Source organism: Mustela putorius, unplaced genomic scaffold, assembly GCF_011764305.1.
Source record: "Mustela putorius furo isolate JIRA1106 unplaced genomic scaffold, ASM1176430v1.1 tig00000680_pilon_pilon_pilon, whole genome shotgun sequence".
Lineage (NCBI taxonomy): Eukaryota > Metazoa > Chordata > Mammalia > Carnivora > Mustelidae > Mustela > Mustela putorius.
The window spans coordinates 1114553-1131177 of record NW_025421442.1 but is presented as its reverse complement, the minus strand read 5'-3'; the positions used below and the strand labels follow the sequence as shown (position 1 = coordinate 1131177).

At 56.0% G+C, this 16625-nt stretch overlaps 1 protein-coding gene across 2 annotated transcripts; it reads right to left on the bottom strand.

Annotated features, from left to right (window-relative positions):
- Positions 1-233: 233 nt before the first annotated feature.
- On the bottom strand, positions 234-13573 carry NFIL3 (nuclear factor, interleukin 3 regulated). Of its 2 annotated transcripts, none has more exons than XM_045083002.1 (2): positions 13490-13573; positions 234-2069 (listed from the first exon to the last, which is right to left on the bottom strand). In XM_045083002.1, the coding sequence occupies exon 2, from the start codon at positions 1918-1920 to the stop codon at positions 535-537; it is 1386 nt and encodes a 461-aa protein (XP_044938937.1). In that variant the 5' UTR covers positions 1921-2069; positions 13490-13573; the 3' UTR covers positions 234-534. The 2 variants fall into 2 exon arrangements, with proteins under 2 accessions (XP_044938937.1, XP_044938936.1); XM_045083001.1 differs by lacking the exon at positions 13490-13573 and adding an exon at positions 12823-12884.
- Between the last annotated feature and the right edge of the window lie 3052 nt (positions 13574-16625).

Sequence of the window (16625 nt, the reverse complement as noted above, 5' to 3'; positions counted from 1 at the left end):
TGCAAGAAAAGTCATTGTGATTTGTTTGCCCTCTCTTCGGAATGTTTCTAGACTTCCTATCGCCCGGACCAAACTAGAAGAAAACCAAACCATGTGCTGAACTTACATTTCAGCTTCCTGAACGCAGGGGAGTAAACTTCCCTGAATGAGTAAAACACGGAATATCTTAATACCACTTTTGGAACTTAAATTGCTTTTTCTCTTCCGTAAAATCATGTGCAATGGAGCAGAGGTTCTGTGTCTGTCCCCAATCCTTTATTGAAACTGGCAACAGACACGCTTTATAGCAGAACAACAAAAATAATGTCCGATATATACAGTCTTTGCATGGGCTATGTGACTAGACACAAGGCAGAGTGAGAACACGATCTAATCTCCATGATAATTTGTGCACAAAAAGACACCCAGCAGACAACGTGTGAACATTACAGTGGAATGACATCACAGGTCCAGTGGAAATTCAGCCTAATACAAAACGTACTCATCTATTGCAAAGGACGGCTTCGTAAACAGCCAGAGCTTCTCAGTAGTGATTCACCCAGAGTCCGAAGCAGAGATCTGGTGTGTGGCGATGAGTCTCTTGAGTGACACCACCTCTGCGGACAAGCTTGCCATGCCCCGCTTCAGAAACAAACCCTCTGGGTCAGACACTTTGTAGCCACTGTCTTGCATCTCCGCAACTCCCGTTTTGAAGCTGTTCTGAGCTTTGCCGTTCAGTTCTTTCGGATGCCAGTGTTCCGATTTGAGAGACCAATCCTGAATGTTGGTCACCTGCACGGAGAAAGGGGGGAGGGCAGAGTGTACCATACTCGGGGCGGCGTGCTTCTCCAGTCCGAAATGTCTCTTGGGCACCGCGTCGACAGGCGAGGGCGGTTTCGGCGTGGCGTCGAACTCGTGATCCAAGGCTTCCACTTTGATCTGCATGGCTTTGGCTTTAATGCGCAGCTTGTGCGGCAAGGCGGAGGAGTTCACTTCGGGCACCTTCACCACGGTGGCGTGGGCGCGCTGGAGCTCCACGGGAGAGTGGATGGGGCCCTTGGGCACCTGCTGCTCGTCCTCCCCGTCGGACGACTTCCCCACCGCGCCGTCGTCCGTCTCGGACGTCCTGGGGGAGTTGCTGGAGGACCGGGCGACCTGCAGCAGAGGGGGCGAGTGGGAGAAGCCGGGGAACGCGGCCCCCATGAGGCTCTGGTACACGGAGGCCCGGAAGGCGCCCCGCTCCTCGCCAGGCTCCCGCACGTAGGTCTCCAGCTCCACCGGCTCTTGCTTGATGGCCTGGAACTTGCCGTCGGGGCTCCCGCAGCCGCCCCGCGCGGCCCCGTCCAGCGAGGGCTCCAGCGAGGACGCGTCGGAGACGTCGGACAGGGAGGCCTGCGGGGAGTGCTTGATGACGGAGATGCAGCCGCCGCTCACCACCGACGGCTCCTGCTCATCCACGAAGGGGCTGGCGCTGGACTTGGACGCGGGGTAGTCCTGGAAGTACACGGCGGTGGAGTGACTGAGTTTCTGGATCTCCTGGGCATAGGCTGCGGAGCTAATTAAACCAAACTTCAATTTGAGGGACAGCAGCTCAGCTTTTAAAGTCGCATTCTCCTCTCCCAGGGCGATCAGTTTGTTCTCCAAGACCAGGTCATTGAGGCGGCGCTTCTCCCGAGACCTCTTGGCCGCTTCATTATTTTTCCGCCTCTTTTCCCAATACATGGCGTCCTTCTTCTCGTCGGGAATGAACTCCCGCTTCCTCCGGCAGGCCGAAGACTTGCTCTTACCCACGCTGCCTTCGCTCAGGAGCAGCTCCTCGCCCGCCGTCAAGTCTTCCGAGACCTCGGTCAAGGCGGCGTTCAGCACCATCTTGTCCACGCCGTTGCCAGCGTCCAGGGACACCTGCTCCTTCTTGATGGTCTGCATTTTCCTCAGCTGCATCAGAATCACACAGACCCCCTTCCCCAGGATTCACAAGCGCTTTAAAAGCTGCGGTGCACAAGCCATCAACGTTCTCTCTCCGGCTCTGCTGTCGAACGAGTCTCGCCGGCGCGTCTTCCGAGCGGAGCAGGCGCCCTCCTCCCACGTCCCTGCAACACAGGAAAAGAACGTCACCCACCGGCCAACAGGTCCCGCCAGGCGCGCACGAGGCACTGCGCTCCACAGGGTCCGAACTCAACACAGCGCTTGCCCTCGAGGAGGCTGGGGACGGAGATGGGGCCCCGCGGCCTGGGCTGGAAGCGGCAGAGGACAGTCCCCAGCGAGACCTCCCAGCAGGGTGCCGCGTGGCCCACGACGGAGGGAGCAAGCACACGCGAGGCCGGGGAGAAACCGAGGAAGCCGTTTCAGGAGCGGAAACGTGTGTGCGCGGGGTGGGGCCAGGCGGGAACAAGACATCCCGGGAAGGAAAGCCCAGATCGCCTCTGGCTGGTTAAGTCTTAAACGGCAGCCGCGCGTCGTGGTGGTCCTGAGTGACATCGGCGGACACCCCAGCAGCGCAGGGCGAACACGCTCACCCCCCACGAGAACTTTCCCAGGTGAACGCGCGCCCGTACAGAAATTCTGCAACTACGCGGAATAAAGTACATTCCAGAGCAAAATCTATGTCTGAACAAAAATGAGAACAAAAGCCACGAGACGGCGGAGTCGTGGTGGTTCTGCTCCGACTCCAGCGCCGAGGCACACCTGCCCGCCAGGCCCGGACCGCGCTGTCCCAGGACGCCCACAGCCCCCGCCCCGGTGCCTCCCCAGCGCCAGATCTTGGGGTGCGTCCCTGCTATGACGTCAGATCCGTTCCTTCTTTTTTCTGGCTCCTCCACACTGATTTATCAAATGTCCCCTTAAGGCTGAAGCACGCCAGCCAGGTGCCTGATTTGGTCCTGGAAACTCTGTCCCAGTAGATTTCATTGAGGCAATAGTTTGGGACTAGAATAAACAGTTACTCTTCAAAGGGACCTTTTTCCCCCTTTTTTTAAAGTACAGTGCATTCTTGAAACTTAAAATTATTTTAGACCCAGAGAATGTAATTTCTTTCCATTTTACTAATTAGTTTTAAACAAAATATTAAAAAAAAACCCTCAAAAATAGAACCGTCAGCTAGCTTCCTTTTCCACTGATGAGATATTTATAATCTGAATTTGGGTTGACATGAGGTAATAAACCCATATTAGATTCCAGTAACAATCTTTTTATGGTGCTTTTGGGATCCCACTGTGTTTCTCGACGGCTTCTCGGCCCGATTTCCCAGTAGGTAATCCTCTCGTAAAGCAGACCACCGTTCACTCAGTGCTATCTGCATACGGCACTCTCTCCTGCCACATTAAAAAGATTTAACGTTTTTGTTTTACATCACTCTCCCTTTCTTGTGCATAGTTTTGTAATGACTAATGAAGTAAAGGTTAATTTTATCAGCTGGAAAAGCTTGCCAGCTTCTTGCGCCTTTTCCAGAAGGAACAGAAGAAATGATGTAATGATTTCAGGATCATAAAGACTAAGGTTTTAATGCCACATTTTTGTCCGTCGGGCTGAGCCAACGTGGAAGCAGTTGCGACTCAGCGAAACCCATGATTAATAATACCGAGGTTCTGTTTGTTTTTGACGACAGGACGGGAAGGCGAGGAGTCTTTACGGCAGGCAGAGGCGGCGTCAAAAGGAATCTCGTTATCACTCGGTACAACACTGTTCTGCACATTCCCACTCAGGCTTCGCCTTCGGACACCAACACCCGTCTTTCCTCGACACTATCAGTGGACTCCTGGCTGTGGCCCCCTGGGTACTACTGTTTTTCCAAGCATCATACAGCTCCTTGAACACTCATTCTGGATAGATTTTCCACCGAAGACGCACTCTTCTCCCCTGCATTTTAAAATGCATCCCCACCTTTTTTTTTTTAAAAAAAAAAAAGTCACATTCCTTTTATGGCCGCCTTCCCCAGCGAGCTCCCCACTTACACGTTGGAAAGGCCCCACCATCCTGCCTTAGTTACTCTTCCTAAACTGTTCCTTATCTCATCATCTCTTACCCATTTTCAGCATTTCAAATCCACCAGGGGGTGGAGACTTTCCAGCCTCCCGGCCCAGGGGCCTGGCAGAGTGGGGCAGGCGGCCCTCACCAGATTGCCCCGCTCCATCTACCAAAAGTACCCCTAGTCCTAGCATCTCCATGAGCCCTGTCTTCTCGCCGTCGGAGCACTGTGTGTCCACTCTGTCATCTCTAGAACTTCCTCGGGGCATTCAAAACCTACAGCAAGTCTCCTTTCTTTTTGATCTTCTTCCCACGTGAGTTTTACCACACGGACTAGGATCCGACGTCTGCCCTCACCTGCAAATATTGTCTCTCTGACTCACGGGCAAATCACCACCTACTATCTTAAGAGGATCTTCTGTAACATTTTTTATCAAATAATCTTGCAGCATTGGAAAAAGTTTCTCGTGCACGTGAGGCACCGCAGAGCAGGTGCAGATTTCGTACACCGCACCCTCCGCGGGTCTGCTCTGTGCCCCCAACCAGCCTGCAGTCCTTCCCAGGGGCGCGTCCTCGTAACACGCTGGACACAGGGCATCTGACATTGGGCTGGCAGACGCTCATTCGCCTTACCCGAGAGAATTCTGTAAATGAAACACTTTCTGATAGTTTTCTTGACCGAATATTATTACGTATTCTATGACATCACGTATTCTAAAAAAAGACATCGTACTTGTTAACACACAGCTTCTCTCATTAACTGGTTCACCCAACACATGCGGCGTGCCGGCCACCAGGCACTGAGCCAGACGGGGGCACATAAAGAGGGAGGGAAAACCAAACTGGAGAGTCCAGGAGCTCCTTGTCTCCAGCAGGAGCCAGACGGGAGAACCCAGCGCTCGGGAAGGCACGCACTACGGGCACCATCAGCGTGGCGTCGGGTCCCACCTGGGACGTCCCACCTGTTTCTTGGTCGTAGTGACAACAGCACAGCAATCCCAATGGGTGCCATGTACGGAACACGTGCTGCACAGCAGGTGCCGGGGGCCTGGCCTGTCCCATGTGCGTCACCCCCACGATGACGCTTTTCAAAACAGAACCGGCTCGGAGACGTTGGTGGCTTGCCCCGCGGCCCGGCAGCTGGCGATGCAGCAGAGCGGACTCCAGCCCGGATCCCGGTCCAGCTCCGGCCAGCGGCGTCTCCACGCTCGCGCGGGTGGGTCTGGTGCGCGCCCGATTCCTCTCCTGGATGCTCCGCACGGACGCCATCACTGCCGGCAGTACTGCACCACGAGATGCGGCCACGACTGCCTTAGGGCAACCCGGGTGCCACCCGGAGCTCTCCCCCGCGTCTCTGGCCGTGGTGTGAGATCCCGAGTACAGAGTCAGCCGCAGGAACAGGCTACGCGCTGGCCTCTGCCGAGCTGCGGTCTCCCCGCGATGCGGCGCGTTACAACAGGGGACGAGGGAAACTGCGGCTGCGGTGGTGCCTATGATTTTTGGGTCAAAAACAAAATGTACGCAGGTTCAGCGTGGAGGGTCGGTGAGTGGCTGAAACACAGAGAGCCTGAGTGACTTTCCCAGGATCACACAGCGCTCATGGGCAGAGAAGCGCCTTAGAATGCAGTCGTGTCCCCTGACAGTGAACTCACAGGAAAGACCTCAGGGGGCTTATATGCGGCCTCTGACACATCGTTTGTACTCCGCCTTCATACTCCACTCGTGACTTTCTTCCAAACCCCAGCATTCTCCCTTTGGGTGGATTTAAGCCTCTGCATCACGCTTTCCAGCCACCACCCGCGCTGGGCTGCGGGCACCCCTTCGAGTTCCCTTCTTGAGTAACTGTCCCTTAGTGTCCTTTCTGGGACGCTGGCATGCTCGGGTGGTCAGCCTCATCAGCTCCATTAGGTGACAGGGCTGCGTCATCAGGACACGGATGAAAAGAGCAATCGAAGCGCAGAAGACACTGCTTTCCAGCCGATGGGTCCTCCCGTCCCCAACACGGGCGCGCCGTCTCCAAGTGCTTTTTCACAGCACGTAACGTTCCCTGATTTCCACAGGTGGGAGCTGGGTTTTGTAAACGCTGAGTTGTGATGCGTATTCAAGTCAGAAGATCCCAACGTGATCTTTAATTAAGTCTAAAATTTGGTTTAAAAAAGTCTAAAAAAAGAATAAAAGTTCACAACATGAAGCCTCCACCTAATTCTTCCTCAAGGACGGACAGTCACTTCTGCTTCCAGAGACAGAGCTGTGCCTGTCCCGGCCCCCAGCGCCCCTCTCAGAAGAGCCAGGGGAAGTCTTTTTGCAAACAGCCTGTGTCACATATTTTGATTTGAAAATTCTGTCTACACAAAATGCGATGCTATCCGATGTGCTTCATGTTTTGGAAACATTTTCTAATAGAACTCTCGTCCCTCACCCTCCGGATGTGCCACTTACGCCCTCGGAGCACAGTGTAGATGCCGTTCAAGGAAACAAACCATTTCATCTCATGGTAAACTCTCGCGGCACTAAGCAGACAGCTGCTTGTCTTTGCGACAGGTGTCATTTCGGTGAAAAATAAGTGAAGTTAATCAATTCACAGCTCTTTAAGCTATTAAAACGAGCAAAATGTCAACTGGGCTTCTTGCGGTAGGTGAACCACCGAGGACACGACTGTCTCAGTAAAACGCCTTACTCTGTTCATGGATCAGAACGACATCAGGACTGAAAAGCGGAGCCCAAACGGGGAAGAAACACGCATGTGCGGTCAAGGGGGCTGGGCGATGAGAAGCTCAGGGAGCACTGAAGTCGCAGGGGGATTTTCTAATTAGGCTGAAAAATTAAAGGCTTTTGGTTTTTAAAGTAACCTCTATGCCCAACATGTGGCTGGAACTCATGACCCAAGATCAAGAGTCGCACCCTCTACCGACTGAGCCAGCAGATGCCCCAGAGATTTTTTAAATAAACAAAACTACGTTAAACCTCTCTAATTGCCAATGAAGTACCTTCCGTTCAAGAATATAATTGTGTCCCGTAACACCGACTTCAGCCCTAATGTTAGAGAGGAAAGTGTACTGATCCAGATAGAAACACACATATACAGGGACCCTCCTGCTTTGCCAGAATCTGTCCTGTCGTAGCAACAAACTAACCTACTTTTTCTCCTTGGGCGCATTTGTAAACAAATGTGTCAAAATCTGATCAAGTTTACGCTCCGTGAAAATACTTCAAGTTTCCTGCTCTCTCGACCTCAACAAAGGACCACTTAAAAATTAGATTCAATCTTAACAAAAAGGACAACATCGCATTCTGTGGTAGCTGGTACAACTTAAGGGACTGAAATATGAAACAGCAGCACTCGGCCTCTCTTCTGTAAGAGAGTGTCTGTGACCTACGGCGCACCGCACCGTGGAAATTTTCGGAAGACGGTGCGGAAGCGCACAGATGCTAACACACAGGAACGACGGGGCGGCTGGAGAACAACAGACCAAACACACCCTCCTGACAAGGGAGAGGAATGGGGAGCGGGGCCGGGGGGAGAAGGAAGAGGAATCATAACGCATTTTAAAAAGCCACAGTCCCTTCAAAGTGGGGACCCCTAGTTTCCTTGCTACTTCCAAAGATCGATGCATCTTTGACAACGAACCTGCAATCCTAAGGGATGCCAACAAGCACAAAGTCACCCTGTTACAGGAAATGCTGCCATTGGCTCGCACCAGCAGAGCCTGTGCAGCCCGCGGACGGGTGACAGGAATGGGGTAGGTGCAGGGCGGGGAAAGTTCTGGAATGCTTGTCAGTTCCCTGAAGAGCCACTGCGGGCGCTCCTCAGCTTGACACTCTGATCTCTTCTAATTTCACTTTCCTGCCCCCTTGAGCAGAGAATCACAAATGTCATTTACTTTATTACATGCCTTGTGAATAGGATGGATTTTTAAAAAAAATGTTTCCATGTTTACTTGAAGACTATTGAACTGCCAGTTGAGATCCTTGGAGAGTTAATTGATAAAAGACACCATATTCTGATAACTAAAGGCCTATAATACAAAGATCATTCTGACTCCAACGAAATTCAGTCCTCAAAGCACATATTATTATGAATGGCATCTAGAAAAATCCCTGCTAACTTTCTTATCATAAAAACAACCTTAAGCTCTCTAATTAAAACCATAAGAGAAATGGTATTTTTTTAAAGTTTTTTTTTTTTTTTTAAACTACAGGAAAGTTATTTGCAAAGAAATTTGAGAGGTAATTGGGGGCAATGGTAATACAGATTCATTTTGAAACCGAAAAACTCTTATGTAATGTCTGTGATCAAAGGTCAATGTCTTTCGACATTCTCAATGAGTCTGATCTGGATAAAAATCAACTCAAATACAACTTAGGAAAATAACAGGATATCAGACAATGTGTCAATGCTGTGAAATACTGGCACACCTCACAAAACCCAGAAATGCATATTAAAGGAGCTTCAATTGCATTGTTTCTGTCATATTTTGAATCGAATCCCAAGTGTGCTCTCATTCCCTCAATACAAATTAAAAATAAACAACTCCTCACGGCATCAGTGCCATCTGGATTACAATGGAAATAATGAAGTATGTGTGATTTCAGCGCGGGTAAAAATAAAGCCGAGGCAATATGACTGCACCTTTTCCATTCCATGCGGCAATCACATTCACTTCGCGGAGCTGACGACCGACCAAGGCAAGGTCAACTACAAATATCCACTCCGTGGGTGAGTCAGGCAGTTGCTCAACGCGGGAAAGCGCTCTAACAAAGGGTTTTTAATTTTCAGGTTGTTGCATCACACTGATGTTATAATTGGGCTGCGCAAAGATAAGCCTTTAACACAGAAAAGGAAACTGTTGCAAAGACTCCAGTGAGCTAGCATTCACACTCTGGGGAGGGAGGGGGAGTGTTACTAGCACAGCCCACCCCCCCTTTCCCGTTCTCGGGCTGGTGCACTGGGCTGCTAACCCATGTCTCCGTGCCTCCAGTCCCTCACCTATAAAATGGGGATGGTGACAGAACCAGCCCAGTGCCAGGCACAAGCAGGCGAAGGGGCTGGGAAGTACTAGGTCTTCGTCTCGGCAGCATCAAGGCAAGGAGGCTGGCGAGCCAGGGCGTTTGAGCCTCTCGCGATTCTTAGGGAAGCCCTGCCCTGCGCCGCAGGTAGAAGACTCAACCAGATGAAATCTTGTGTATTAATCAAAAGGGCCAACCATCAGCAGTTTCACGGGGCACGGCCTTGGCTGTCAACCACGCAGCCCGCACACATTCCTTCCCAGAGGGCTCATCTGTGGGGTCTAAGCAGCCTGCGCTGGTCTGGGGCCACAGAAGCGTAGAGATGTGCATCATCAGGCCACGGAAAACCATCAGAGTGGTCCAAGGAACTGGGCAAAGCCAGGGCTCTGTGGCACGCGTCTCGTCACTCCTGCCACAGCGACTGGCCTCTCTGTTCCTGCCAGCACTTCCCCTACATCAACCCGGTGATCTAGGAGGCCTGCAACACGGCCAAGAATTCACTTCCAACTGAAGTTACCATCGAACACAATGGCACACAGTTTTAAGAGAAGAAAAAAAAGTAATCATTGTTACAACAAAAATGGATCCCAAGAAGGATCTTTAACTACAGGGTTTAACTCAAACCTCAGTCCCTACTACTGTTACTGGACAGAGATGCAGGCAGCGAAAAATGAAGGTGAATATTTTTATTTAAGACAACGAACCAGTCTGTTTGCTGGTGGTTTGCTGAGCTCCTCACAACTGCCCAGCCGGATAGGTCTTACTCCCTCAGTTTACCGTGGACACCAGTGGAGATCACAGCGGCTCCCAAAATCACAGGCCCGGGCTGAGGGCGCAGCTCTTCTGGACCCGAGCTCTCAGCACTCCGCCAAGCTGGTCGCTGGCGCTGGACAGTGGCCTGGACTCCAGAGAGGAAGTGGATCAGGGGCACGGACTTAGGATGTGATCGCACAGAAACCAACGTTTCAGCAAAGCGGCCTGCCGGAGAACACCCGTGATGTCGCCCGAAGCCCCGGCACACCGGCTGCCCGCGGTCTGCGCGGGGACGGACGGGCTGATGTGGACAGCAGGACCGCGGCGTCTGCGTGGGCGGTGTGATTTTTGTTTTATTTTGAACTCGGGGGATTCAAGTTCTTTCTACTCTAGCCTTTGACCACACTAAGCGAAGATTCAAAAAAGACCAAAAAACACATCAGCTCGACTGTGGCCGCAGCCAAGCCCGGCGCTCCTTTCCGTCACCAGCGGGGCGGGAGCGCCCCCACCCCCGGGGCCCGCGGGCCGCTGACATTTGGAGGCGTTGTCGGTCTCCCTCACTCCGCGAATCGAGAAGCGCGCGGCTCCAAATACAATGACGGCTCCAGGAACAAAGGTGTCCGCGGCGCTCGGAGGCTCCCCGGGCAGAGGCAGAGGCAGGAGGCAGGCCGCTCCGGCCGCTCCGGCCGCCCTGTCCTTGCGCCTCGCCCCGGGCGCCGCTCGCTCCTCCCCAGCTCCCCTCCCAGCCCTCCGCCGCCGCGCTCCTCTCCCCGCCCTCGGCCCGGCGAACCCCCAGCGCGCCCGCGCGCCCCGGCCCAGGTCCCTCCGCGCCCCCAGCGCGGCGCCTCACCGGGGCCCGCCCCCGCCGGGTGGGCGGCGCAGCGGGGCCTCGGCGCCGGCAGGACCCCCTCGCCAGAACAAAGGAATGTGGGGAGGGGGCGAGGACGCGCGCAGGCCGCCGTGCGGCTCCGGCCCAAGCGCCGCCCAGGGCGCTCCCGGGTCCCGACCCTGGGCCCCCACGCGCCGCCCCCACCTCCCGGCCCCCTGCCTCCTTCCCCCCAGGGCCCGCAGGCGGGAGGGGCGCGCCCCTGGAGGTCGCGATCGGAAGGTGGCGCTGCGCGTTCCGCGGCAGGCCCGGGGCTCCCTGCCCAAGCTCCAAAGTAGGTCGGGGTCTCACACCGGGGGGCCTGGAGCAATATTAGCTTGTTGGAAAGCAGCTGCGATTATTGGGGGTAATATAATTTGTTCTAGGGATGAATGTCTATAACACGCGCCCCCCCCCAAAAAAACTCGAGCCCTGTTCTGTAGTTATTTAAATGTTAAGTCAGGGGGGAAAAAACCTGACATATACACACCATCATATACATATATTCACACCTAATTACACTACCTAAGAGTGCCGGAGGAAATTTAAAATCTCGGTATATTATATGTCCATATATACTCACAGGAATAAAACTGGGGTATCTACACCAAAATGCAATCCACTAACCTATATCTGTTTCCCATAAATCATGTCTAGCCTGGAGAAAAAAAATACCCACGATGTGAAATAAATACTTGTGACCTCATTCCCTGTTGTTATTTACAAAAGCCAAGACCAGAAGACGACACTTGGCCATCCCCTGCTGTTCTCAGGGAACACAGCAGTTTCCTCAAGTGTCCTTCATAAAGAGAAACGGGAGTCCGCATCCAGCAAGTCACCCGGCTCTGCGAAATGCCTTCCTAAAAATACAATCTTATCAAAGGTCTCCGAAGGCGTGGAGCTAAAACTACGGCAAATGGCCTTGAACTTGAATCTGCACACAGCCCTGGAGAAAACACCAGAAATAGCGCCGCGAGGCCACAATTGTGAAAACGCGATAGGCTAAATTTAGAAGAACGCACATTTCATTTAGGGCTAAAGACACACATTCGGCAGCGGGAGCCAACTCAGTGCTTTACCCGGTTGTCTACTTTCCTGTTTAAAATATCCTTAAAAGAAAGAAAGAAAGAAAGAAAAGAAAGAAAGAAAGAAAGGAAAACTGTTACAGTGACATTTTAAAGGCTGGGACTGTCCTACTTTCTTTGTAGCAAGAATATAAAATCACGTAATGAGCTCCCGTTTCCTATGCTGACTGCCAGCAAAGTCGGCGGTTACATAAGGCCACATTTCCAGGAAACTATTATGTGATCTGTCTCGTGTCTGAAAAAGCAATGACAAGAAGGTGAGAAACGGCGGATGGGACGGAATGCGCGAAGATCAAGCAGCTGGGGAGGTGGACGCCACAACGGCTCGTCCCGGATTTAAACAGACTAGCTCGGGACACCTACGGGGCGAGCCCCGGGAGTATCCAAGATCGGAACGCGGCGCGGGGGATTCTGCACGGCGCGTAGGAGCGCTGAGGGCACGTCTTTCTCCTGGGGTCGCAGCATAGCTGTCCACAACGTCCCCAGCGCCCGCATCCCGGCGCCCGTCCGCGCACACGCCCACCGCGGCCCGGAACCCCGGCCCGGGTCTGGCCGCGGACAGATTATGCAATCCGCGCAAGGACACATCCCACAACCTTCCCGGGCGCCGGCCGCGCGCGCTGACGACAGACAGGGTGGGAGACGTCGGAGCCGACACAGCCCCTGACACGGGCAGACGCGGGCGCGCATTCCCGGGATGCCGTCACGGTTCACGCTGCCGACGCGCCTGCTCCGCCGGCCGCCCCGGACGAGCCCCGGCCCTCGGCGCCCCGCGCCCCCGCCGCCCCCGCCGCCGGCCCCGCGGGACGGACGAGGAAGCAGGCAGCGCCGCGCTCCCCGCTCGAGGTGGCTCAGTCCCCGGCGCTCTCCTCCGCCGAACATCAATTTTCCCGAAATCCGGAGACATTATGCAACCGCGGCGGGGGGGCGCGGGCCGGCGCGAGGGCGCTGCAGCCGGGGCGGCCGCCTTAGGGTGGCGAGTCCCCCCCCGCCCCCGCGCCAGGGCAGCAAAAGTTTATGTAACGAACGCCCCGCGCACTCTCGCCGCCGCCGGCCAGCCCCGCGCGCAGCCCGGCCCGCGCCCCGCGCCCCGCGCCCGCCGGCCGCGCGCCCCGGCAGCGGGCGGGGAGCGGGGCGCCGGGCCGGGCCGGCGGTGGGCGGAGCGCTTACCGTGTTCCTGCTCTCGGGCCGGCGAGCCCGGGCGGCGGGGAGAGCGCGCGGGCGGCCGGGAGCGGCGCGCGGGGCGCGGGCCGGGCCTCCGGGGCGGCGGGCGGCGGCGAGGGCGCGGCGCGGGAGGCGGGCGGCGCGCCGGGTCCGCGGGCGCCGTGGCCGCGCCGGGAGATGTGTGTTAGTAGGTCAGTTCCGAGCGCCGCGCTACGTCGCCGCCCGCCAGCCTCGCGGTGATGGGCGGCCGCGGCCCCAATCGCCGCGCCCGCACCCGCCCCCGGCCCGTCGCCAATGGCCGCGGCCGGCGGGGGCGGGCTCTCCGCGGCCCCGCCCCCGGCCCGCCCCCCGCGCGCCCCCCCCCGGCCCGCTCCCCGCCCCCCCGCCCCGCCCCGCCCCCACCTCCCCGCTGCGCCGCCGGCCGCCCGCGTCCCTCCGCGACCGCGGCCAGCGCCGCCGCCCGAGCGCCGCGAGGATCCGCGCCCCGCGCTGGGCTGGCGCAGCGGCCGGCGCCGGCGTCCCCAGCGGAGGGACCGAGACGCCCCCCGCGGCCGCCGCCGTCCGGCTCTCCCGCCGCCGCCTTCGCCCTCCGGCGCCGCGGAGCCTCCGGGAGCCCCGGTGCGCGCTCGCTCGCGGGCGCTTTTTGTCTCCGAGCACGCAGCGGCGGGGCTACCTGTTGCCGACCCGCTGCCCGGCCGAGGCCCGCGGGCGGCGGCGACCCGGGCGTGGCACGGACCTCCGTGGCCCCTCCCCGCCCCCTCGCCGAGGACCGTCCGCCGCCTCCGGGTGGGCGCCGGGGAGGGGGCGCTGGCGAGCCGCGGGCGCTCGGGGCGGGGGCGTGGGGAGGGGGCCGGGCGGCCGGCTGGGGCCCCGCGGCGCTGCGTCGGCTGCGAGTACAATGCCCCGCGCGTCTCCCCGGGGAGCGCGACGGCCCCGAGCGGGAGACCGCGAGCGCGCAGACGCCGCCCCTGCACGATTAGGGCGAAGATGACGGACGCGAAGTTGTTGCGTAATGGCACTGGGGAAGGAGGCTGGCCGAGGTCCGTCTGCGCCCGGCCGCGCCGAGAGGCGGCCGCCGCGGGTGCCCGGCCGCTGGCCCGCCGGCGCGCGGAGTGTCCCCGGCGACCTCGGAGCCGGCGCCTCCGTGGTGTCGTTTCTGCCCCGACCGGACGCGGCTGTCTTCTCCCCGGAATTCCCGGCTGCGTAAGACGCGTAAAGGAACCGGAGAAATGGCCCCTCGCGGCGCGTTCCCCGGGCAGCGCGCGCGGGAGGCCGTGGCGGCACGTGCGCACCGGGCGCGTTTGCGGACTGAAGCAGCGGACCCGCGGGTCGGCCTCTGCCGGGGGAGCCACGCTCCTCGCGGGGACGCACACGCTGGCCCGGGCGCGGCCGTGGCAGGTGCGGCAGGACCCCCTGCTCCGCCGGGACCGCGGGAGCCGGACGCAGTGCCTTCGGGGACGTTCCATTCTTTTCCCCATGACACATTTTTTTTTTTTTAAAGAAGAAAAATTTGAACCAAACCCCGAAGGAAAGAGGAGACTGAACCCCCGGCGACCACGGCGGTGCCCGTCATCAATAGAAAACCCTCCTGTGTCTCCGTCTCCCCCGTTCTCCTACTACACAGTAGTCACAAGCACCCAAGGAGTGATGCTTAACAATGTTGATCACTTATCACCTGATTTTTGGAAAGCTTCACACTTCGAAGTGTTCTTCAAGGACAATGCTGTGTTTCACAACACACACTTCTACACAACCCGACTGGTAAAGTGTAGGTTTACCAACAAGGCCCTGACAATTTAGGCACGCAAAATAGGTTTCAATATCTCCCCCAAATCCACTGTCCGGGCCCTCACCAGTTCAAGAGGCATGTCCCTGGCTCTGAGTCTGCCCCTTCTATTAGATATTCATTCCACAGAGCTGACTCTGCTGATGAAAATAAGTCTTGGTTTTGGTTTATAATTTCCACTTCTCTCAATTTTTTTTTTTTTTTTTTTTTACTATTAGGTTTGCTTTTTCCAAACCCTCACAATGCCTATTATGTTTGAAAACTTCCCTTAGATGAAATTAAAACGATATCCGTAAGTCAGTTACCTTTTCAGGGTTAGAAATGCAGCTAATTCCTAGAACCCCAGAGCAACAGAACTCTCTTACCCCACACCTACAACATATTCTCCACATTGTTCTGCTTTTTGTATAATTTTATAAAATTCCAAAAGCTGCTGTAAAATGAATAGTGAATAATGGTTTTATAGAAGGAAAAACTGAAGAAAAGTACATAACATGCTTGCAGTCACCCCAGACAATGATGGTGGGGGAGGTGGGGGGGAGTCTCTGAACTTGGAAACTGGTTCTGTATGCTGGATTTTGAGACCCGATGTTCCCTTCATTACTGGGGGAGGGTTGGTTCTAGACTGTGCCTGTGTCATATCTGTGCATCAATTTTTGGTGCCATCCTACTCGGAAATCAGAGGCAGTGCAGGAGAGGTCTGTGATACCAACTCAGAAAGTAACTCTAGAGCTCCTCCTGGTGATTGGGAAACCACGGAGCATTACAATGAAGGATCTGTCCCCACTCCCCAAGACGTGGGGTGCCTGATGGCGTATCCTACAATGTTCCGCAACAGGCAAGTGCTTGCAGATGAACACAAGTCAGGGGAGCCTGCGTTGGAAAGAAATGACTCAGGGCAGGGAGGCTTCTAGGAAGACGTCCGCAGGGGCCTGACCGTGGAGCAGGGCTGTGACCAGGCCCCTGAGAGGACTAGGAACAGGGTTCTTGTTGAAGAATGAAGTCACAGCTTCCTTGCTCTCAGCCCCTGTCAGTCCAGGGGCGGGAGGATGCCAGGGAGGGGGAGGAAGAAAGGGACTCTGATCGGGACGAGGGACAGAAGACGGTCGATCCCATTCAGCTACGTCTGATGACACGCCCAGCGTACTTTCTGGTTAACCAGATATAAGGAGAGCAGAACGATGGACTCCAAGGGTGGCCTCTCCTTCCCGAGCTGGGCAGTGACCTTAAAACTACAGAACATGGCAAGCTAGAAGATTCCCGAGAGGCCATCTGTCTCCAGAGGTCTTTCCTCGGGGCCTCGACAGGCAGAGGAAGATGCAATCTTGGATACGTAGCGAGAACTGGGGTTAACTGTGTTGGACCGTGGGAGAGCCGCACACCCTGCTTCATCCCTCGTGGGTCCTTGCAGCACAGGACAGAGTTCCGGGGGCCTCAGGCTCCAGCTTCTCAAAAGAGAGTGGACATCAACAAAATTTTTATTTGGTAAGCTATCCTGATTTTTCAGTGTTGGCAAGCAATTGGTTAAAAAAGAAAAGACCCCATGGCTTGGCGGGCTGGATGCTGGGCGGGCTATGCCACCTGATGGAGAATTCTACAGGGATGCCCAGGGTAGGAGCCATCGAGGGGAGGAAGGCAGGCTCCTAGCTGGTGGCCCCGCTTGGACAGCTCCACCTCACCTGTTCCAGACTGTGGCTTCTGGATTCTTTCTAGGAAACCGTCTGCAGTTAGAAACCCTTTGGCCACCGCTGGGGCCCCAGAGCCAGGCTCAGGGTGGCGAGCCCAGGACCCCGGTGTTCCCACCGCACTGGGCCGACAGAGGGTCTGACGCCCATCCTGTAAACTTCCCAAACTCCAGGTGAAACAATTTCTAGGAACGCAGAAGCTATAGATTTGTTTTGTTTATGAGGTTAGGCCTAAAGCCGAGAGCTAGTGATTGCCACAGCTGGTCCCCCCCGGGAGGCTGCCCACACCCGTCAGTATGCGGTACATGCTGGCATTTTGCTTTGACCTCATGAGTCAT

Bases quoted from the DNA above. Each gene is read 5' to 3' on its own strand.
- NFIL3 (XM_045083002.1), bottom strand. From the start codon at position 1,920: ATGCAGCTGAGGAAAATGCAGACCATCAAGAAGGAGCAGGTGTCCCTG.